This window comes from Perissodus microlepis, chromosome 12, assembly GCF_051167445.1.
Source record: "Perissodus microlepis isolate ML-2025 ecotype Zambia chromosome 12, ASM5116744v1, whole genome shotgun sequence".
NCBI lineage: Eukaryota > Metazoa > Chordata > Actinopteri > Cichliformes > Cichlidae > Perissodus > Perissodus microlepis.
Window position 1 is genome coordinate 32,156,300 of NC_140472.1, and position 23,849 is coordinate 32,180,148.

General features: G+C 39.5%; 1 protein-coding gene across 2 annotated transcripts in view; it reads right to left on the minus strand.

Moving 5' to 3' along the window:
* The window catches only part of sh2d3cb (SH2 domain containing 3Cb), a 43,299-nt gene extending 22,250 nt beyond the window's left edge, over positions 1-21,049 (minus strand). Inside the window, exons 1-5 of one of the 2 annotated variants that reach the window (XM_084945285.1) lie at positions 20,956-21,049; positions 11,868-12,594; positions 4,441-4,480; positions 3,170-3,298; positions 1-57 (exon numbers count right to left, since the gene is read on the minus strand). The exon at positions 1-57 is cut by the window's left edge and continues 338 nt beyond it. In XM_084945285.1, the coding sequence (XP_084801411.1) occupies positions 1-57; positions 3,170-3,298; positions 4,441-4,480; positions 11,868-12,594; positions 20,956-20,974 (972 nt within the window). In that variant the 5' untranslated portion in view covers positions 20,975-21,049. Of the gene's footprint in view, positions 58-3,169; positions 3,299-4,440; positions 4,481-11,075; positions 11,225-11,867; positions 12,595-20,955 lie in introns of those variants that run through there. The other variant, XM_084945286.1, reaches the window with a different exon arrangement.
* Between the last annotated feature and the right edge of the window lie 2,800 nt (positions 21,050-23,849).

Consider the following 23,849-nt stretch of genomic DNA (forward strand, 5'->3'; position numbering starts at 1 on the left):
GGACTGAGAGTCCCTGACAAGAAAGTCACCATGGTTCACCACAAGGCTCTCCGACACCTGAACAGATGTTTTAATTTCTGTTAGTTATTAGACGTTTCATCATTTTTACATTTATACCGATGTGATTAAAGATGCAGTGTGATGTTTCACTTTTATTTTATGTTGTCTAATTGATATATTAATTTTATTTAAAAAATGTTTGGAATGAATTGGGTTCAAGACAAAAAAATACAATACTAGTCGCATAACTCAAAGTGTATCTGTTTTTAATAGTGATGTAAACAATATTTGTGAAAGTTTTTTTACATTTGCACATCTAAACACTCAGACACAGAGGAAGAAATCCAAGATAGTTTAAATCTCATTCCTGAAAGTGTTTCTCAAACTGTGAGGCTTGGATAGGGCTGCTGCTGGAGGGTGAACCACCAGGGGAAAAATAAAGTCAAACTAAGTTAAAGTAAACAGGATTCATGAAAAATAAACAAGCATTTCCAAACACTATGATGCTGACCTTTATTTCACTAAATTCCCTTTTCGTATTGACACTAAATGATTGATAAGAATTGTGGAAGCATCAACTTTTCTGCTTCTGCTTTCTGCTTTTTTGAGTTTTGTATTTAAAATCAAAACTAAGAATAGAGGCTGGCATGTATTGAACAGAGAGGAAAACCTTTTGAAGGGGTTTTGTAATATAAAGTATACCTGAACTCCTAACGTCATTCTGTCTCCAAAGTTTAGCCCGATGCTCCCCCTTGTGGCCTAATAGCTACATGACTGTGGTATCTGAATAAATGCAGTAGTAAGCTTTGCAGTCTGGGCTTTGCTGTGTGGGGTTTGCAGGTTCTCCCTGTGACTGTATGGGTTCTCTCTGGGTTTTGCAAATGTGAATGTTTTCTGTCTCTCTGTTAGCACTGTGATAAACCGGCAAACTGTCCAGAGTGTACTCTACCTTTCACCCTCTGTCTGCTGGGACAGGCCCCATTGACTCTCAACTGGATAAGCAATTAAGAAAACAGATGGAAGTTATTTCTACAGGTTCTGATCGTTTAGTTCTGCTCTGAATCCAGTTCTAGCTGGATGGGGCAAATGCATTTCTTTAAAACAAGCTTGCTTTAATAACATGTTTTTTAAAAACCCAAATATCTCTGTTTTATCAGGAAGCAATGCAGCAAATCTGACAGAAAAAGAAAAGATGCAAAAGAAAAGGTGTTCTAATGGTGATATAGTTATCCATGCTTCAGTGAGCTCATTAGTCTCTTAGATTGAAGATGCTTTTTAACCAGCATGAGCTTTTCTCCTGAAACAACAACCTTTTCCCTTCAGGTAGCCTTCATTCCCACATCAGCCTATCAGCTTGTCCTTCCATCATAGGATGTTGGATACATCTGACTTCTTGATGGGTGCATTACATATTTTTTAACTTCCTTTTATGTTTTAGTTTTCTTCTTTATTCTCTGTAGAACTACTTTGTTACATTACTCTTTATGTTACTTTTTTGTTACTCAGTATCACCTGTGTAGATTCCGATTAACAATCTAACACTAAACCTTTCATATTCACACATATCTGCACAAAACAATCCCTGTCCTAATAAGGAGAACACCTAAAAGTCCTTTCCTTTCACAGCCTAGACAAATATCTGACAAAACCAACAATAGATTCGGTGAAAAAACAGCCCACAGAGCACATCACAGGAAAAATATTTTTCCATTAGTGGGTTCGACTGTATGAACAAGTATGGAAATGCACACTCCTACAAGACTTTTGTTGCGTGTTGAAAAACAAACTTTGACTCTTTGATTCACGCTCACACTCTGGGTCAGGAGATGTGTAGTCCTCCTGAAGGTTTCCCTGATTGGTTAAGTATACTAATTTTCTTTAGCTCCAGTTGCTTCATCACGAGCCTCGCAACTTTGGTGATGAAGCAGCTGGAGTCCAATGTTTTAAAAAAGTGAAAGGAAAAGTAAAGAAACTAAAATTAAACCAACCTTTGAGAGCATACCCCCCTCCCCCCATTCACTACCATCCCCACACCCACTTAACCACCACCGCCCACTATTTCCACTCTCTTGTTTTTGTTTCATTGCTGCATTTCTAATCGATTACTATCCCACGCTCTAGTCTGTAGTGACGTCGATCAGTAACTAAGAAACTAAAGCCATTTTTGTTACGTAATGTTCACAGCTGGTTTGTGGTGAAAACACGTGCTTGCTTGCTTGCAGGGCAGATGCTGGGAACTGTTTTTTTTTCTCCCCCACATGTACTTTTCCAGATATTACCTGACGTAGCCGTCAGAACCACAGTTGGGCAATTGGACTATAAATAGATGTAGCCATTGTGAACTCACCCACTGATTTAAGCCTCTGCATTTTGAAGCTTCGTCTTTGGTCAATACCACATTTCTTAGTTTCTTAGAGCTGGAATATTCATACATATTTAAACTTACTAGCTAATGCTACCTACAACCAAATTCATGGAAAGCATTTACTACAAAGCAAGCCATATTATTTGCCAGATAGCATCATTAAAAGTGCTCCGCAAGATACCAAACATGGTTGAGAGGTCTAGTTCAGTGAGTCAATTTAATGGAGGTCAGGCCTAGCAGGTAGTTGTTGGGTCTACCTATTGACACACCCGTCATTCAAAACAGTCATACCCTTGAGATTAATAAAATCCATACAGTGGATAAGAGAGCTCAATAGTGTTTTTTGAACAAGGCTGTAAACATGTCTGTTTGCTGGATATACTTTGCCATGGGCGTCAGCCTCAAGTGGCCATTGGAGGAAATGCTTGGACAAAATGAAACAGTCCATTAGAGTCTGGCCCGTGTGATGCCCAGTTCCATGCAAGTGACACTGTGTAATTGTCTCGTACAAACTGAGTACCCCTCGATGCCTAAACATTGAACAGCCAGTATGTTCAGGACTGAAACACACTATTTCCTGTTGAGTGCTGCATAAGTAACAGTGCATAAAGTCCAGAACTGATTCTCTCAACATTGTCTGAACTTAATGCATGAAAGCTAAAAACATCCTTTATTCATAGTTCCTTTTTGTGTAACCCTAAATAACACAAGTAATGAGAAGCGTTTTTAAAAATTATGAAATTTTCATGCAACAGCTGCAAAATAAAAAGTGTGTATTTGCATGTGCGTATGTCAGAGGCAGACCTGCCAGGGGATGCATCCGTGGTACCAAGCGTGGCTCTTCAGGTTTGTGCCGCTCAGCCTCAGCTCTTCCTCCAGCTGCTTCCTCAGTTTCTCAGACGGCGCCTCCAACCAGAACTTCTCCTTGGAGAACTTAAAAGACATGACAGGCGCACGTTGAGAAACAACCTCCCCATGTACGAACACAGGAAGGCAACAACATGAGCTTAAGCCATTGTGTGACCTCTGCTGGCTAAAGGTCAAATCCCAGCAGAGTCTTTTATCTTCTTCGTTTTTCCTTCCTGAAAAAAAATCTAAACCAGATTGGCTTTTTAAAGAAATGGCTAAAATACAAGCATGTAGCCAATCTGCAGCCTTCTCTGCTGTTTTTGTGTGAATGTCTGTTAACAGAGGACAGAGTGGGATGAGGGAGGGGGAATAGAGAGAGGGAGGATTGACAGCTCTGGCATTCCCACACTGGCATCCACAGTGGCGGCACCAGAGGCCCAAAACCCAGACCCATGCTGGAGTTTTGGCCTTGTCACTGTGGCAACGTCATTGTTAGATGGGGGTCATCGCTCAGCGGCCTTTGTCTGTCGTGTCTTTATGCAAAAAAAGAAGAAGAAGAAGCTACTGTATACAAAAATTTATGTTAAGGACAAGCTGCTGGGAATACTGGGAGTGTGGACACACACACAAACACATTCCTCAGCTTTATAGGTGACATGTTGTTTTTCTGGTCCCTGACACCTCCCACCCCCTTCTGCTTTGACAGAATGGTTTGCCCCGTTGAACTGGGAATCAAAGACTGGGAACGGGGCCAGGACCACTTCAAAACAAAATAAGATGGTGTGTGTGTTGTGAGGTAAAGGCCTGGAAGCCTCCAGCTCTAATTTCATTAGCATTATCATTCACTGGCAGCTTGTAACATTTAGACAAGTGTGTTTGTCAAGTATCTAATTATAAGTCAATGGAGTGGAAATCGTCTTGCTCTCCGGGTCTCTCTCCACCTTTCCTAAACAAGGCCGCCGGCCGAGACGCCACCATTGCCAGCGGTAACCAAGTCAGCTCAAAAGTATGTCACCGCAGAGGGGATGCATTCCCCGAGGCTTTTCTGTCACTGTCCTGATTGAATTAGAGCCACAGAGCCGAGTGCAGGGAATCACAGAGGTTTGCTGAGAGGTCCCATATACAGCTGGAAAAAGGCTTGACCAGAGGAAATGAGAAAGCAAAAGGAAGCTGAATCAAAATGAGAGTCAAATGTACTTTAAAGTCACGCAAAAATGTAAGCTTACTTTCACATATTCTCCTCCACCATCTGTCATGTCCTGATGCCTAAAAAACAAAGGAAACAAGTTTGATTTATTAAGAATATTAGTTTGAACTTTTTCTTGTAAGAGTCCCCAACTACCTATCAGCTAATAATTCACAGGAAAATGTCTTTAAAAAAAAAAAAAAGAGTCTAATGAGGTATTAATAACAGGGCAAAATAAATATTGAACCAAGCAAATTATAGAAGAGGGTTCTCTCTCTTCAACACATCCAATGCCACAAATAAGCTCCAGGTGATCTGAGCAGAGTTTAGCAGATGACAATCAAGTAAATAAATAAATAACTATGATTAACACATTTTAGAAAAATGTGTTGGTTTCCTCTATCTGCTAGAAAAAAACAAAATCACTAAATATCGGTATCAGTCTTTAAAATCCTGTATTGGTCAGGTTAGTATTTGTTTATTTATTTTTCTTCTACTTTTAATTTTTTGTTACTTATTGGATGCGATACAAGCACTGTGTTTTCATGAATGATGGCTGCTCTGAATAAATTAAGTTGTTTTTTTTGTTCATGAATTGCTCAGTAGAGATCAACAGAGCAGCTATGGGAAAAGAAAACATACAACAAAGATCCAACCAGGAGGAATCTGAGACCAATGACTAGTTTCTGTGTCTGAAAAGTGAAGCCAAAGTGGTTGTGCCCTAAATGTGTATTCTTTTTAATGACCACCAGGGGGACAAAGACATTGTATAGAAGTCTATGTGAAACAGCACTCAGTTCATTGCTGTATGACCTCACTAAACACAATTTTAAATAGTTTCTGGTCTCAGTTGCTACTTTAAGGTCATATTGTAATCAAGTATGTAATCGGTCTGTCTGTCTGTTAGCAGTCTAGCGTTTTTAACATATGATTCTCAGATTTTGTGTCTTCAACAGCATTTAGCGCTGATTTAATTTAGGTGAAAAAGATCACAGCAAATGTGACAATCATTAAAAACTTTATATTACCCAGAAAGTTTTTATGGATTGTCTTCAAACTTCACAACAGTAAGCTAGGCCTTGGGGGGCACGAGTACCTAGGTAGGGTAACCATTTGCCCTTGATCATATTGTAATAAAAAATGGCTGACGTCAGCATGTTATTAAAAAAAATCATAAAACATCAAAGTTTCAGTATAGCCCTCGTGTTTCTCAGGGAGCCTTGCTAGAGGAGAGAGAATCGCCCGCCGCTTGATCAGCTGCCAATGACTTGTAATTGAGAAGTTGTTAACTAGCAACTGTGGGGTGGTTCAGTCAGACCTCTCCCCCCGCCATGTCTGGTTTCAAACTACCAAGAAGCCGCTGAGCTCAAAGCTTCATGACGGTGTTTTACTAACCAGTATCAGACGCCACAATATTTATGTCCAACTTTTATACAGTCTATAGCTGGGAGTCAGTTAATACACTGGAGCTGAGTGTTTGCATGTCATGTTTACACCATAGCATGTCGTCCTAACCCCCCATCTGCTCTGTGCAGCTACAGCTGGCACTATTTTTAGAGTTGCCGAGAAGAGGGTCGCTTCTGCGACGCGTCAGAATCAAAGTAGAGTCTGTAAGGTGGTGAAATAGCTGACACTGCTACATCATCCACTGAAGCTCCACAGGATTCAGTGTGTCTGAGTCAGGTAACTACTAAATGTAGCCACGGGGTCTACAGCGCCTGCTGTTTCCAGAAACCACATTTTATGCAACTTTCAGCAAACATTCAACGTGTTTTGTAATTTTCATCTACTGTGACATATTTCCTGTCGCACTCATGTAAGATTAGAGTTTAAACTGTTGCAGAGTCGTGGTCATTGACATAGCAACTCTATGGTATCAGATAAAACAGCAAACAACTGTCATCACGGTCACATTCAGCTTTTTTCTTTTATTGTTCAGCCTTGATTAAAGGCTGGAAATCCAACAGCCCTGTTTTCAAACAGCACGTTTTCCTTATTGTTTGTCATCATAATTTACTTGATTTTTAAAAAAATCCCATATCTTGATAAGTGAGTAGCAGTATTATCAGTTAGTTCTGGTAGCAGCAGCAGAAGCTGTACATGCTTTATGCTGTCTGCTGTCCATCAGCCCTCTTGCGAAACTCTCTGACAGCAGCAGTGAGTTCATTTGACACCGCCTAGCAACAACATGCAACCCAACAAACTCCTCCAGGGAGGATTGGGAATATTCCCGCTTGTATCTGCAAACCGTCTGTTTTTCAAGACTGAAGCAAAAGAAACATTTTTTCTCCATGATGTCCATCCACACAACAGCTGGATCCTCACCAAATCTGAGGCCTGTGGGGCTCACAAAACTAAACTCAGCACCCAGAGGACCACTGACACTTTTCAAATGATGCTTTAAACAAAAAAAACTCCCAAAAAGCAAAAGCTTTGTTTCTTTCTGACAGCTTTGATGCATTATGTCAGCGCAGAAACACAGCACACTGGCAGGGTGAAACTCTCTGCTCTTCCTCAACTGGCTGCATACTTCCAAGAGTCAAGGGAGGTGACCTTTTGTTCCCAAACACAAACTCTGAGAACAGGCAGCACACACTCACAGATGTGGACATACAGCATGAGAAACGCGCTGGCATTCAAAAACTAAACCCCACGCAGATGATTTTAAGCCCTGATATACTGCTTGTGCTGTTTTGGAATGATGCCGACGCTCACTGGCTGTTTTAATTATTAAATTAAACCCTTTAGGGCTAGGAAGGAGGAGGAGGGTATTTTTATGGCATTATTGAGGACAATATAATAAACAGGAAGTCAGACAAAGACAAAACTCCCAGGTTACAACACAGCACCCCATTCATTCCAGTAAAAGCTGCTTCATACCTGCTTTTTCAAACTCAGGACTGAAAAACTCCAAGCTTCCAAGTATCAGGATGTTCCAATTCTGAGATCCTTGGAGCAAATAAAAACAGAGAGCACCTCTCCCTCACAGGATAAAATAAAATAAATGCAAGCCTCTTCTGTTCCAAATGGTTTAAAAGCGAGTATGGATACAGTCGTCCGATGTGGATCAGATATCGGGTGACAGCAAACGACCACAGTGATAGCAGTAAATACTGAAAGTGCAAATGCAAATATATTTTTACATTTTTTCTTTTTATCTATCTTGTAATTGACTTTAGCTTATTACTTAACCAATAAATGCAGGTTCAGAACATTTTTAATGTATTATATCATATATTTGTTATATTATGTAATTATTTATAAAAAAAAAGTTAGGCTGATTTTTCCATTCAAAACACATAATGACTCAGTCATTTCCTTGCAATGAGGAATGTAGCTTATTACTTATTAATGACGAATTCTGTAAAAATAGGATGTGAACCTCCTTGAGAACAGGAAAAAAGCTGGTGGTTGCCCAGTGATTGTGTTTAAATTTTTCACTACTTTTCAAACAACCCAGAGGATAAAAGAGTAGCGCCCTCAACCCTGAGGTCTTTGTAAGGAGACGGCTCAGGTCACCTGATGTGAGATATAATGATAGATGTTTTTATCTCTATTTAAAGGCGACAAACTGGAGACCTGCAGCTATATCTAAGAATAAGCTTATAACCAATGGTCAACATCCACTTATACGTGGACAGGATACTGTCACACATGGTCAATATTCTTCTGCTCACATTTTTTCCTCACACTTGGACCGAACCACAGTTAAAGTCTGTTCACTGTTAAGTTATAAGACTGTTTGCAGTGGCCTTATCCATGAGGGGAAACTCCCTCCACTTCAGGGCTGCACTCCTCAAACCAGCACCAAATTTTACAGCAGTTCCTGCTCCGACTGCCAGCAGCTGTTACGCCATCAAACAACAGCCACACAGTCAGAGAGACTCTGCCTGTGGTGTAACGCTTCCCTAATAACGACATTAGTTGCAAAGAGCTGAGGCTGACTGCAACAAACACAGAGTGGAAAGAGAAAGTCACCAAGCCTGGATGACTTTTTAAAAGCAGGTCAAGTTCAGCCTCAGTGACCACTTCTGCTCTGATGGCTTCTTAAACTTGAATTACCTCCTTTATTGCAATAAGGTGAGAATTCAGAATGTGCTCAGTTCGGGCAGTGCAATTCCTCCGAAACTGTGAACAGCTGAAAGCTGATGTGACACCTCTGCGGCTGCGCTGCGGGTAATTTTAGGCAACTACTCTTACTACTACTTACTAATAATTTGAGAAATCCCCAACTCGCTTGTCTCATCGATTGTTCGCGGGATATGCCTCAAACTTGATGGGTTTCTGGTCGTTTGGATGAAGAGTTCTCATCGTTTTCCTGTTCCCAGTGAGTCCACTACTGTGACTGTGGCTCTACTCTATCTGCAGGGACGGGGCCCACACACAAACACAGCCATGTTTGTTTAAATATCTTTGTGAGGGCATTCGTCCACATGAACGCACGTCACTTAGTTTAGCGATACCACATCTAAAAGTGTCCGACATGGCGGTGTTTTGGTCCCACACTGAGGTTTGAAGACCATCATCTACATCTTAAGGCTTTGTACTGTCCCGTGGGTGCAGGGTTGAAATGTGGAATAACAAAATTCAGACTGGTTCTCAAAAAGACAAACAGGCATTTAAAAAAATGTTAGTCTTTGGTTTCCTGTGACAAACAGCTTAAGTCATTCAGTTATGTTTTCACTACACGCACATTCAACAAGTGTGACCATACAGCGGTCTTCTTTTCAAACCAGCAACTTCCAATTAACTGCACAGTCAGGGAAAATCTGTAAGTTGGGGCTACACTTACCCAGAACAGGCACTGCACCAGTAGTTAAAAGAAACACACTGTTAATGGGAGGCTGGACGAGTCGTCTCTGTTTATCCAGAAATCCACTCTGAGCCTTTTCCCCTGACAGCTACAGGACACCATTTCCTCTTATTCTGCTACTGAAAGTCGATAATAAAACTAAAAGCTTTCCTTCGATGCTGATGTGAGTCTTAAAGCCGTTTAATGTTAGTTTTTTTAACATATACTGAGGATTTTTGGTTGGGAGATCTTCTTTCTCCTAAAGCTTCGAGTTTGAAAGAACGGGTGTTCGTCGCCCCTAACTGGACTTCTTGAACATGACTCACTGTGTCTGTGTTGTTTGTGCTTTTTGGAGAGTTTTTAATAGAATTATCTGACCAATAATACGGCTTTCTGTCTGCTACAAAACATCCGAGATGTGTTAGCGTCAGTGCTGGTGACTGATATTCTTAGCACTAGTTGATAGGTACCTGTCTTCTGTGTGATGCACACGTACAGTCTATGAATGAAGACAAACACCTTTTCCTTCAGATATGGTTATTTCTGTCTCCAAAACATAAATACATAAAATGACAGGAGCCAAAATGCTAACAATAAGACTTCATAATGAAACAACATAAGCTGATTTTTTAGGTAAAACAACCAAATATTCATCATTCTCGTCATTTCAGAGGTTCTTTGTTATAGATACAGACACATTTCCTTTTACTTTCACTCTTGTTGGCCTTCATTAACCTCTTGAACTCTCTAGCAGGTTAAGCGAGTTCAAATCAAATGATTAGGCTGGTGATAATTAGCAGGCCTGTTATCACAGCTGTCCGATGAACTGTATATTAAGTTGAGATTCTGGACGTATCAATATTTTGTTCAATATTTTGAGCATTTTTGTGATTCTGACTTTGTAAAATTTTGGCACCTCTGAGCTTTATTTTTCCAGTAATGCACTGGTATCAGATATAATTACATCTACACGAATCACACCGTCACTTCACTGTTTTACTCAAATGTTTGGTGACATTTAGAAGCTTGAAACAGATCTTTGCAAACGAAAACTAACTTAAAGTCAAATTCTGATGATTTTTTTTCACAGTTTTACAAACTAAATTCTTAATTACAGCATAATGTTAATAGGAATAACAGGACAATATATACTGAAAAAAGAAAAATACCAAAAAGTTCAATTTGGGAAGACATAATCATTTACTTCAGCTTGATTAAGATAGACTTTTACCTGCAGGGCCATAACATTTAAGTATTTTCATAGCCTTTTATTTGTACAAGAATCATTCATTTCTTTTATAATTTGGATTAAAGCAGCAGAAGGTGGGATGAAGCCAGCACTAAGCGACTGACACAAGGTCGCAAAACTGTGACAGCATGCAGCGGGACATACAAGTCAGGTGGAAAAGAGACGGAGTTAAACCTGCTGCTGCATCTCTGCCAAAGAAGTCTTATCACTCTTCAGAGTGAAGCAGCGCAGGATCAAATTCCTCCGCTTATGTAACTAACAGACCGGTCCAGAGCCAGCAAGCCGACTCACTTCAAAGTCGACTTGTAGCTAGTAAATGTTTTACTGATCCTCGTTTCAGGTTTTATGGCACCAAACTAACCAAAAACACGCCTCTATTTCCGCCTTTAAAAATATACTTCAAACGAAAAAAAAAGCGACCGAAGGGATAAAAATATCAAAGCCTCGGAGCTGAGACTGTTCCCCGAAGCAGATTAACAGATGATCGTGACAGATAGTTTTCTCTGACTGTCTCACTGTTTCAGAAAAAAACAAACTGTGTGTGTTCTTATTCAAGAAACACAAAACCTATTCTCACAGCCTGGCTCCGTGTCATCACTGGATAAAGAGTTAATAGCGGAAGCGGTTTTCTCACCTTTCCCTCCTCACCCCGCTTAACTTTAAGTCCCCAACTTCACACATCTTGTCCCGAGGTCAGTCCTCACGGCTTCGCCCAGCTGACTGATAGCAGAGGTGAGTGGGAGCGGAGCTACTGCGCATGTCCGCAGCGACAGCGACTTTCACAGTGCATTTTAATCTTCATGTGTTGAATATTTGAGTTTTATTTTTTAGAGCGTGTCATAATGTTACTTAGTTTCTTTTCGATAATTAATTAGTTATTTTACCACAGAGTTACTTTCATTGTCTCTTCTGTTACAGACAATATTTTCTATTATTTCATTATATTTACATTTTAGATCTATTAATTTTAAATATTTTTATCCAGCATTATTTGATTCAGTGACTCGAGCTTATAGTGTTGTGCATTTTATATTATTTTTTATTTTAATTTAAGTTGATTTAATTTTTATGTTTTATTTTTAAGATTTATATCTTTTTATTTTAAACAGATAATTTAATAGCTCAGTGATCGATTAAGTGACTGATTTATTTCAGGTCAACTCAATATTAAATTTATTTCCACTAACAAGCAGCTGGGTGTCAGGAGGTCATGAAACATGACCTTTTTTCAATCTCTCGTGATTATTACTATTTTCTACTAATAGTTTAAGTCTCACAAAGACACTTTTGTGAATTTTCAGTCTGTTTTTCTTATGTTTCTAACTAAAAACGTTTTTCTACTGATATGAATTGACTGCCTGAATAACAATCAGGCTGTGTATTTCTGACCTGCATCTTCTGAGAGAAAAATAAATAAACATCTCACTTGTCAGCATACTCCACTTCCTGTGAGCTTTTCACGGTTGTGGTGGTTTCCTGTGTACGTGTGACGCCTCGCAGTCTCTCTGTTTGGGGGTCCAGGTGGCTGTGGGCTGTTTCAGCTATAGGATCCATCGGCACATACAGATCCTGGTTCGAAGCGGCCTTGTGGCTCTTAACTGAAGGCTCTCTGGCTGTTTCTAAATCATTCTTGCTCTTTAATGCCTTACTGCTGGTTAAAGGTTCCACAGCAGGATCACAGCTGTCAGATTCTGAGGTCAAAGGTGAAGTCCGGCTGGATGTCGGTGTCACTGGCAGTGACCGGGCCAACGCAGAAGCTGGCTGAGGCTTTTCCATATTGTTCACACTAAGGCTTGTCAGAGCACCAAGCAGGGGCGAGTCCCGGACATGCTCTCCCGCCTTCAAATTGCCCTGCCTCTCACTCATCCCTTTCTCCTCCTCCTCTGTCTTGGTCTTCTTCTCCTTTAGCCCCTTGAAGCTCTTCTTCTGCTTGTCATTGCGAGGCACAGTCCCCACATGTGTGTACATCTCACAGGAGCGGGCGTAGGTGGGGCTGTGGAGGCAGGACTCCATGTCGTCCACCGACTGGTTGCCCATCCCTGCAGATTTGTCCCCGGAAAAGCTCCCATCATACTCCAGGGACGCTTTGGTGCTCTTCTTCCCTGTTGAGCGGCGGAAGGAGAGATTGGAGAGGCTCCCGAACAGTTTTAAATCTGGAGAAGAGGAGTTAGTTAAAAAGGATTAAATTTTTTTTAAGTGCAAAAACATTAATAAAAGCATTTTTAAATTACGCAGATGGAGAACACCAATGCCTAAGTGCTTTCAGTCTTTCGAATGGCCAACAGGGGGCAACTCCTTTGGTTGCAAAAAGATGTCTGAATGTATAGAAGACTATGAGAAAATTAGCCTCTTCTGATTTAATCTATGACATCAGTATACACTTTGCTGGTGACTTTATGGTCTTAATTGCCCATTTAAAGTCCTCCATCCACCGATTCTCTTCCGTTTGTCCTTATCAGGGACGCAGGGAGGCTGGAGCCTATCCCAGCTATCATAGGGCGAGACACAGTATACACCCTGGACAGGTCACCAATCTGACGTAGGGCTAACACAGAGTGACAGACCTGCTTAATAAAATGTGATGTTCATTTTGTATATGTTAGTCCCATTTAGAGTGAAATAGATGGGTAAGCAGGGTATAGAGTGTACTGTGATTTTGGCTTCCTGGTCAGATCCCTGTATGAGGTCTGGTTTTATTAAAGAAAAAAAAGAAGAAGAAGAAGAAAGAAACACCTGGCAGTGACCTAAAATGCCAGCTGTTTCCTTCCTGTTGTGTCGTATACAGATGTTTTCTCAAAGCTGCTGCTGTCTCACATTTCTGTCCAAAGGTTTTGTGCAGCAGGGCTCATTCTCACTCACAGCATGTCACAAATTGCAATAGCAACAAGCTCTTGGCATCACATTCAAATGCAATAGTCGACCTGTAACCTCATATTTTGAACCAAACCACAGAAAAACCGCATGTTTTTCAAACCCTAACCAAGTAATTAGTAGTGCCTTTATAGGGCCTAAACCATATATATAAACCATATATAAACCTAACCATATATATATAAAGTAAACAAAGCATGACACCTTTTTAGGAACAGCGATAGGCAGAACCACAGACTTTATATACCCACATGTTTGTTTTATTTTTTACAGATTTGTTACTTGCTAATAGAAGTTTACTCAGTAAAATCTTTAGATGATCTGTAACTCATACCAGGTGACATTGTTAGTCAGATTATTCCTGGAGTCCTTTTAAAATACTGTGAGACTGTGTTTAAAATTATCTTCAAAATAAGAGCTCAAAAAAGAAAGGACATCATGGTTGCCTCCATCTTTTGTATACAGTCTGTGATTTCAAGCTTGTTTATCAGAATTGTTTTAGAAACATAAACATGCAGTTTTTTTAAATTGTTTTTTAGTTCATGACGTCTTTATATTCTCTGACTTTAGATCTTTAGTCAGAGAGTTTCTCAACTTTTTTGCTTGCTGAGTGAGTTCAATCAATTTCTTTGTCATCTTTTATCTTTTAAAAAATAGAAAAACAGGAAAACACAACGTGTGTGTTAAAAACTGGAAAACCCCAAATTCATCAAGATTAAACGCGACAAAATGATTTTAATCTGGCTCGTTTTGCAGTGATGCACTGGCTGATCCCTGCACAGGGTCATCTTTTTAATTTGGGTTAGCCCCTTAGTGACATGAACATGCACATTTTAAACACACATAAGCATCAGTGCAGAGCCATTACGTCCCTATTTAGACCTACAGCTGCAAACCAACATGTTTTCTTTGCGTTGGAGGCATTTGAGGAATGTCGTCGTACCCTTGTTTCTCTCTTATGAGGTAAAGCCCCCGAACTTTCACCAGTGTTCAAGTGTTTTCCCAAAGGACCAATTAGGCTCTGGAGGCACTGACTGTTGTGTATTTAATTCAGCAGCTAAACATGGACTCATGATTCGGAGAGAGATACAAAGATGGGGTTGATGGAGGGTAGATGTTATCTTTTACACTTGAGCCAGCATGTGTCACTTCCACATTGTTCTTAATCGATTTCCATGACCATAAAAATGAGAAAATGTTTATTGCCTGTCATATTTCAGAGTAAATCCCACTCAGTGGAGTTAATTTAAACACTGTAGTACTAAACAATCAACTTAAAAACCTCCTCTCTTTCCAATAAACAGATATGGGCATTTCCCTTTGTGTCATTTATTCCTTACTATGCTGTTGGGTTTTGTTAAGTTTATAGTCAGTTTTGCTTCCTGTTTTTACTTAATTCATCCCCTTCTCTGTGTTTTTTAGTGCTGTCCTGTCTCATCTCAGAGAAAAGTGAACATTTGGCCTAGATATGGCCCACATCTGTGGTTTTCTATGAACCACACTGAACCTTGAGCCGGAGGTCAGATCAGTTGTGACATCTGGGGCACATCTGGCCCACATAGTACTTTCTATAACCCATCCCTAACCTGCTTTATGCCCACAGAACATCTGATGGTGCCATAACTGAACCATACGTACCAAAAGTAGCCCAGACCAGGCCCGACTGTGCGTGCCTGCTACCTGGACTGTTTTTCACTCCCTTTGTCTCCCTCTGTTTGTTGTCAATGCATGCTTTGTCTCTCTGACATGCACTTCCTGTTTTATTTTGGTAGCAACTGTATTCGCTTGCTTATAGAAATAATCAAAAATCCCAAAGAACGTGTTAGGCGTTGAGTTCATTCTGTTTATAAAATTGTTTCGCTTTCTTTGAGATACAATTACGTTGAGGAACTGAGGAAAAATGATCTACTGTTCACTCTAATCAGATTTATGTATATAGTGCCAAATTATAACAGCAGACAAGTAGATTTTACAAAATTTGCAGCTACGTCCTTTGCCAATTTCTGCTAAGAAAAATAATGCCACGATGTGCCAAAATGAATGTTTTTGTGCAGCAAACAGATTCACTTCAGCATTTATGATCCTTGGCTATTTCTGTAAATGTCAAAGGACAACATGACACTAAAAACAACAATGTGACTCTAAAATTTTAACTTTTTAAAACTACTCAACTGAGCTCCATTGGAGGATTTTGTTGTCCCGAAGCCTGAAGCTGATTTGTTTTCACAGAGTGAATAAATGTCCTCAGGCTGCCTCAAAAAAATCAGTTTTTATAAGACAGCTACCAAGTCAAGCAGCAGAAGAAGAGATGCACAGAGGCCTGTTGTCCTGTCAGCAGGAATTCGCTGTCTTTTCTTAGCTCAGCTCTGTGCGCTCAGCCGGGCCGATGTCCCTTCAAACAGCACAAAGGCACGTCTATGCTTCGTTAACAATGGAGCAAAAAGATGTTTGTAAGTGGAACAGTGGACAAAGCAACAGCGGACACACTGGAACGAGCGCCAATAGAGCACATTCATTTATGGGCTTGCACAAATAAACTTACATCAGCCTCTTTTACCAGACTCGTCTAATACCACTGTCTCTGTGCTTCTACTACTACTACTTTTCTACTTCAGCTCTACTAAGAGTTAATATATAGTAATATTATTCATGTCTTATGTACCATACATACAAGACATTTTCAAATATATTTGCTTTAGATTACTTCCTCCGCTTTGTTACAGTTCCATATTATAATATTTATAAATGTAACCTGTGATAAGTTACACTAAGGTTTTGGGGGGATTTTTAATGCTCAATATATTTGTGACTGATATCAACAGATGTTAAACAAGATGTATTTTATCATATCATGGTGTGGGTCGCAATGTCGCATCACAGGAAGAGGTTCCTGTTTCAGGGCACTTCTTTAGTGTCATGTGTTCTCTCCTGATGCTCCAGCTTCCTGCCGCAGCCCAAAGACATGCATGTTGTGTTAAATGGTGATTCTGAAATAATCTAAGGTATGAATGAGTTCAGATTCAGTTCAGATAATGGATGGTTTTCATTTTGTCTCCAGCAGACTTAGAGACGGTGCACTGGGGTTCGAGTTTATGGTGACTGAGCTTATATAGGTAAGTAAGGATTGTGCCCGATCTAAAAGTGGCCACCTGAGCTCATTTTATTTATATGCTTTTACATATAACCACTAGAGATTGCTTAATTTTAAAAATGCTTCTACACTGAAAAAGTGTTGCATTGCACTCCACCGTTGCAACAGAAAATTGGGATTTGTGGGTTAACACTGTTTATTTCACTGTACCTAAAATTAAAAATAACTTACCATGAAAATAATCAACACAAACAATTTGTCAAATGTGAGAATCTGTACTTCAAGTAAAAGGTTTATATTAAATTACAGTCTGAGTACAACTAATAAACTTAGCTGTAACAAAATAGGGTAATTATTAAAGTTGGTTCAAAGTAACATTTCTTGTTACATTTCTTGTCGTGTGTTACGCTAAAGTCACACCAAGAAAAACTGTGGTGGAAGACGGCGGTCTGACTAAAATTACTGTAACTTTGTGCAATGAACAAGTTCCCTACTCGCTTTTGAAATGGTTGCTTCGAAGGAGTGCGATCACTCACTTCAGTCTCACTTTGGTGCATCAAAACTGAGTTAGTCTGCTCTTATTTTTTAGATTGAAAGTTAGCAATTGCATGAAATCGCTTTGTGAAAATGTGGCAAGAAAGTATGATAAATCAGTGAAGATCACATGTCTGTTGCCATCCACATACACAGAAACCCACTTTCATAATCCAGCCAGAAGCTCAAAGAAAAATAAATTCAGAAATTCCTCCACAAACAGTGACGTAGCTGCTGCAGGATATCATTTAACTGTAACATGACAAAGGCGTTTGCAGCCTTGCTTTATATAGGAATATAACATGAATACAACCAGCTGAATAAAAGGAGAACCTCCGACTGCAAAGACGCAAACTGGGTGCTGAGTCAGATTGATTGCCATGCGTAGGCAATCTGTTTGCATTTACAAATAAGAAGGTAGTTATTAGAAAGTCAGTCAGAGAGTGACTGTGTCAGTCTGAGTCTGCTAGGACAGGCTGCCGGTTGTCTTTAGGAGACCAGATTCAAAAACAAATTTAAGACGCTGCTTTTGTCATTTGACTGCTCTGATATTCCAATCAGATTAAAAACATAATTTAAAAACATGCAAATTTAATAAATTGTTTCAAATTCTTTTGGCTTTTATTATAAAGCATATTTCAGAAGTCTGCAAGTTGCAGTTGGAGTTTCAATATAAGTGACCTGTTTAAAGTTTCCTTAATCTGGGGTGTGAACACAGCTGCAGCCTGTAGTTGCCTAATAAATGATGAATCCCTCTTCAGCTGTTTGTGCCTTTTGGAGCACTGCGGCTTGCTGTGAAGTCCAATCTGTCCTCACCAGTGTTGGTCAAGTTACTTGAAAAAAGTAATCGGTAACTAATTACTGATTACTTTCCAAAAAAGTAATCCCGTTACTTTACTGATTACTTATTTTCAAAAGTAATTAATTACTTAGTTACTTTTTAAAAACACGATTTACAACCTGAATAGGTGATAAAGTGATAGATCTGTCAACCCAATTCTACTTTTTCTGCATAATCCATCATACAAAATGTAATCAAATGGAAAAGTCTCTTTTTTTTAAACTTGTTTTATCCGTTTTAATCTTTTAACTTTATGCATCAAGCAAAAATTAAATTATATGCACCATTCTCTGACTTGAAGAAATTAGTTTAACATTTAAACCTATTTTCTGCACATTCCAGCACATAAAATAAAATATTTTTTGTGTTTACACTCACTCTTTCAAATAGATGCAAGTAAAACACAGCAGAAAGTAAATAAAATCAAAGACTAGCGGTCCTGTTGCTCTATTTTCACCTGTAAAGCAGGAGTTGGGTAGGCGGAGGTTTACCCTGGTGCAGGTGTGGCGCAGCGGTCAGTGGAAGAATCCGCGAGTTTCTCTGTGAATTTCCCATTACGTCGTTGCGCACTCGGAGCTTGTTTAGGGGTTTTTTTCGCTGTAAAAAGAAGTTTTCTTCCCACGCACAACGGACGCTAATGTTTTTGTCACTTTTTATGGAATCAAACTCAAAGTAAGGTCAGTACTTCCACGCTTTAAACGCTGCACGCTCATACTCTCTCCGCACTCGATATATGATCCATTGTTGATCTGCACACAGCTGTTGTCACGAAAGTCGCACTCGCTTACGTCACTGTCATGAGACATTCTCGCAAAAAAATCACGGTTTTAGTAACGCAGTAACGCAGCGTTCCTACGGGAAAGTAACGGTAATCTAATTACCGTTTTTGCAATAGTAATCCCTTACTTTACTCGTTACTTGAAAAAAGTAATCAGATTAACGCGTTACTGCCCATCTCTGGTCCTCACTAGTTATCTGTAGCCAGTGCAAATATCCTTTCTATGGAAGCAGCTTGCCAACCAGGCCGGTGAGCTTCAGCTGATGGCTTTACCTTTGCATGTAACAGTTACGTCGGGCTTTGGAAAAATAAGATGGCAACAGCAATTTACCAACAGTCAAACATATGAAAAAGGTTTGCAAGCGACAGACAAAAAAGCAAAGAAAGTGAACTGAACACAAGTGAACATCAAAAATGGCAGAACTATTAAAGACAGCAACAGAATTTAGGTAGCTAAAAGAATAAACAGAAGACCACAGCAGAGGGGGAGGTGTTTGAACTATCAATTACAGTAAAATGTGCAGCGCCAGCCGCAGTGATAAGAGTAAGCAGAAGTGGCAAGGCAGCAGTAAAAATATTTTTGTGTCAGGAAGTCTGACTGACATCAAGATCTGCTTTGCAAAAACAACACTGATAAGTACTTTAATACACAAATTCTCACCCGATTGCATTTAGTGAAAAACAGCCGTCACACACAAATTAAACATGGAGAGTGTTTTTATATCCGCTGTCCAGTTTCTGCAGCTTCCATTGCAGATACACAGTCACTGGACTTTTCTACAACACAGTTTAGAACATTTAATGGTAATTTATCACCTGTGTGTAAAACGTTTTTAAAAATGAATGTCTTCAAACGGCTTATTAGGCTTACTTCCTACTTCTAAGCTGGACTGCTGTAATTATTATTAGGATGTCCTAAAAACCCTCAAAGTTGATCCAGAATGCTGCAGCAAGAGTTCCGACAGGGACTAGAAAGAGAGCATATTTCTCATGTATTCTCATCAATCCAGAATTGAAGTTAAAATCCTGCTCCTCACATGCAAGATTGTGAATAGTCAGGCTCCATTTTATCTCAAAAACCTCATCGTACCATATCACCCTATTAGAGCACTTCGCTCTCAGACTGCAGGCTTACTTGTGGTCCGTACGATATTTGAAAATAGAATGAGAGGGAGAGGCTTCAGCTTTCAGGCCTCTTCTGTAGAACCAGCTCCCAGCTTGGACTCAGGAGACAGACACATCTCTACTTTTAAGATCAGACTTCCTTTTGTGCTAAAGCATACAGTTTACTGCTGGATCAGGTGACCCTGAATCCTCCCTTAGTTATGCTGCAATAATTCTAGGCTGCTGGGGGATTCCCATAATGCATTTCTTTTTCACTGACTATGTGTTAATAGACCTCTCTGCATTTAATTATTACTTGTTATTAATCTCTGACTCTCTTCCACAGCATGTCTTTTGCCCTGTCTTCCTCATCTCACCCCAACTGGTAGTGGCAGATGGCCCCGCCCCTCCCTGAGTCTGGTCCTGCTGGAGGCTTCTTCCTGTTAAAAGGGAGTTTTTCCTTCCCACTGTCGCCAAAGGTCTTGCTCATAATGTTGCTGGGTATTTCTCTGTTTTATCATATGGTCCTCATCTTACCATACAAACCACATTGAAGCAACTGTTGTTGTGATTTGGAGTTATATAAATAAAGTTGAACTGAATTGAACTGACATCCTCCCATGACCCTGAAAAGGATAAGCGGAAGAGAATGGACGGATGGATGATCAAGATCCCAAATATCTATTTACAACATGTCACATGAAATTTGTAGATTTCTCTCAGAAAAAGCTGCGTGCCCGGCAGAGAGACACGCCTAGTTTGATGCCACAACTTTTGTACTATTACTTAGAAGGATTACGCCTTTCACTTATAGTTACATCCTAAATTTAAACTTCCTTGTTAGAAGATCTGCAATGTTGTAAGATGACTGATAAGTCATCCAACAAAAATGTTGGAAAATTACTGTTTCAATCCTGAAACTGAGGTTTTAAGCTTTGTATAGAACAGAAGCACAACTTTAATTCATGTCATGCCCAACCAGTTTTATCTTGTGACCTTTGGACGATCTAAACTTTAGAAAAAAATATTGCTGGATTTCAGAGCAAAGATTTTTTTTTTACTGTGAATGCTTTGTGTGAATTCTGCTGTCGCTACCTTTTCTTTTTAGTATTTTACACCAAAATATAAAACTTTAAACAGTTTTTAAAATCAGCCTAAAATCAGAGAAAGTTCAGTCCACCATCAGGTGTTTCTCTCACTGACGGATTTGATTTACTTTTGCTGGATCCTTTAGAGCGACAGATGACAAGTACTTTTCCAAATAATTCCCCATCAGAAAATAAAACATAACTTACTCAGTTTCCGTTTGCTCATGGCTCACTGGTGGAGTGTGTGGGCTTCCTAATAACATGTAAAGCACTCTTTAAAAGTGTCCTCCACGTCTTTCCAGCACCATGCTCTTTACTCAACAGAATGAATCTACTTCCTGTCTTGTGAACGCAGCGGAAGCGGAAGTTTTCGCTGTGTTGTCTTGTAGCAATCAGATGACAAGTCATATCGTCACTTTACACTGGAAGTGAGAGGTGCAACAGCAAATTACTGTTTTCTCACTAAGTCACTACCCAACCAACAAACCAACAAACAGGAAATCTCATTGTGGTTTCTACAAGAAAATTATATATTTTTACTTTAAATATAATTTATATGAATAAATTCAGACACTAGTAGGTACACAATGGTAGCTGGAAACTCTTTTTTTTGGTATCTCTATAATCTATACACAAGAAACATTAGCAGCAGTTATGAATTTAAAGATATATTCAAGACATGTGGACTGTGTACCAATAAATCATCTCTTGTCTGTTGTTGCCTTTTAGCAAACTGTATAATGTTTGATTATGTATGTATGCCATAATCAAACACATGAACATGTTTACAGTATCCATCGGTATCTAGTGTGTGTGTGTTTTAATATACTTATTTTTATTTTATTGCTTTTCTTCTTTCATCACATCTGCATCATAAGCTTTATCCATACAGTCAGATTTTTGATCAAAAGTAGAAAAAAGAGACGCTGATGATCAATAAAATAATGCATCCTTTAAGTAACGCAGTCCTGCCTGTGTTTGGCATGTTTCTGCTGTACACCATACCAAGTCAAAGCCTAAAAAGTCTAATTTAAATCAATTTTTAAAGTCTTTTAAAAGCAAACACTGCCATTTAAATAGTTTCACTTCCTGTTTCAGTTCTTAAAATCACTGGGTGGCGTCCAAACTCCCCTGAAACGCCCTGCATGTTAAACATTTCTAAAAGGAGTGATTCAAAATCCTTTTCTGGCATGACCCAACTGCAGAAGAAAAAAAAATCGTATCCCCATTTTTAAAACATTTTTCATGTTAACCTTTTTTTTGGGGGGGGGGGGTTCCTACAAATTATGTCATTCGTGGTTCTGTGGGGCCCGTGCTGCAGTTTGAGAACCAATGTGACAGAATTAAAGAATAAAAACACGTGAAGTTTGGCTTAAGAAAAATATCCGTCCATCCATCCATTCACTTCCGCTTATCCTTTTCAGGGTCGCGGGGGGCACTGGAGCCTATCCCAGCTGTCTTAGGGTGAGAGGCGGGGTACACCCTGGACAGGTCGCCAGTCTGTCACAGAGCTAACACATAGACACAGACAATCATTCGCACTTACATTCACACCTACGGGCAATTTAGAGTTTCCAAATAACCTATCCCGACTAACTGCATGGCTTTGGACTGTGGGAGGAAGCCAGAGTACCCGGAGAGAACCCACGCAAACATGGGGAGAACATGCAAACAGAAAGACCCCAGCCTGATGGTGGAATTGGATTGTTAAAGTAAATTATGTATATATATATATATATACATATACATATATATATTTATAAATTAACACCATTACTTTATATTCAAATGTATTTAAATAAAAGCTACAATTATAGACAAGTGTAGTGCATAAAATATTACAGAATATTAAAGAATATGCAATAGCAAGTGTTGCTGTCTGCTCGTATTCTCATTGCTTTTTTCAAGCTGTTGTAGCACAGAACATGTTCCTCTTTAACAGACACGAATCACAGGAAAGGAAAACATGTAAGCGCAGCACGAGGACTTTCATCTGTTTGCAGGCTCAGTAGGTGGAGGCACAGAGCTGTCAGCATCTTGCAACATTTCCTGCCAACGTTTCCTGGTGAAGCAAAATCCCAACACCAACTGAAAGGATTTTACATTCATCTGCACCTTTGTAACTTTTTTTAACCACTTCCACTCAGTGACGTTCAAAACTCTGTGACCATATCAGACATCAGTCCTCCTTTCATGCAAAGCTGAAGACTAGTCAGAAAATCAGAGGCGGCAGGAGCACAAGATTTTCTGAAATGATGAAATATTTCAGATTCTGCTTTATTTCCAGGTCAGCAATCAGACTGAAGCAGATGTCATCAGTTATGTTAATTCCAGCATTCAGATGATTCTCAGGTGGTTTTCATTTTAATCAGCCTCCGAGAAATATGTATGTGCCTCAAGCTTCCCGCACTAAGCAACAATGGGATTTAGTTTTATTCTTTATTTGTCAAGGGCCACTACTGTGGCCATGACTGGTTTCTTAGAAACAAAATCTAAATGAAAAAGGAGACTCTTTAAAGGCGGAGCTTCTGTTGGGAACTTTACTGTAAGCGGCTGACGTGACAGCTGTTTATGTATTCTGAGAAAAAACTGCAATTCGTTTCCATAGTAGCAGTTTTACAAAGTATCCTGAACTGTTGAGATGAGGTGAAACAGTCTAAAGTCCAGTTTTTATTCTGACAAAGAAGGGACTCGGAGTCAACTCATAGCTGGACTGAAGGTTTCTAAGGACGTACGCAGCTTTAAACCACTTTGGGGAACTGGATCAGCTGGGCCCAAAGCACCTGATGTGAGCACAGCATCAGAAGATCAATGCATCACACTTGGTTCAAATAAAAAACAGAACAGAAAATTATTTTAAAATGCACAGAAGGCTTTGTAGTAATGCTCTCAGAGGACAAGCAGTGTCTCTAAACCATTACTTGGAAGGAGACACAAGGAAAACCCCTCAGGCTGCAGGACTCAGAGAAACCAGTTAAAAATCCCCACTGAATAATTCCAGTTAGAGATTAGTGGCAATAGAAGGGTGACTGTGAGGCGACAAACACAAAGGAAAATGAAAAAGAATGCACAATAGACTTTTCATTACATTTAACAAATTT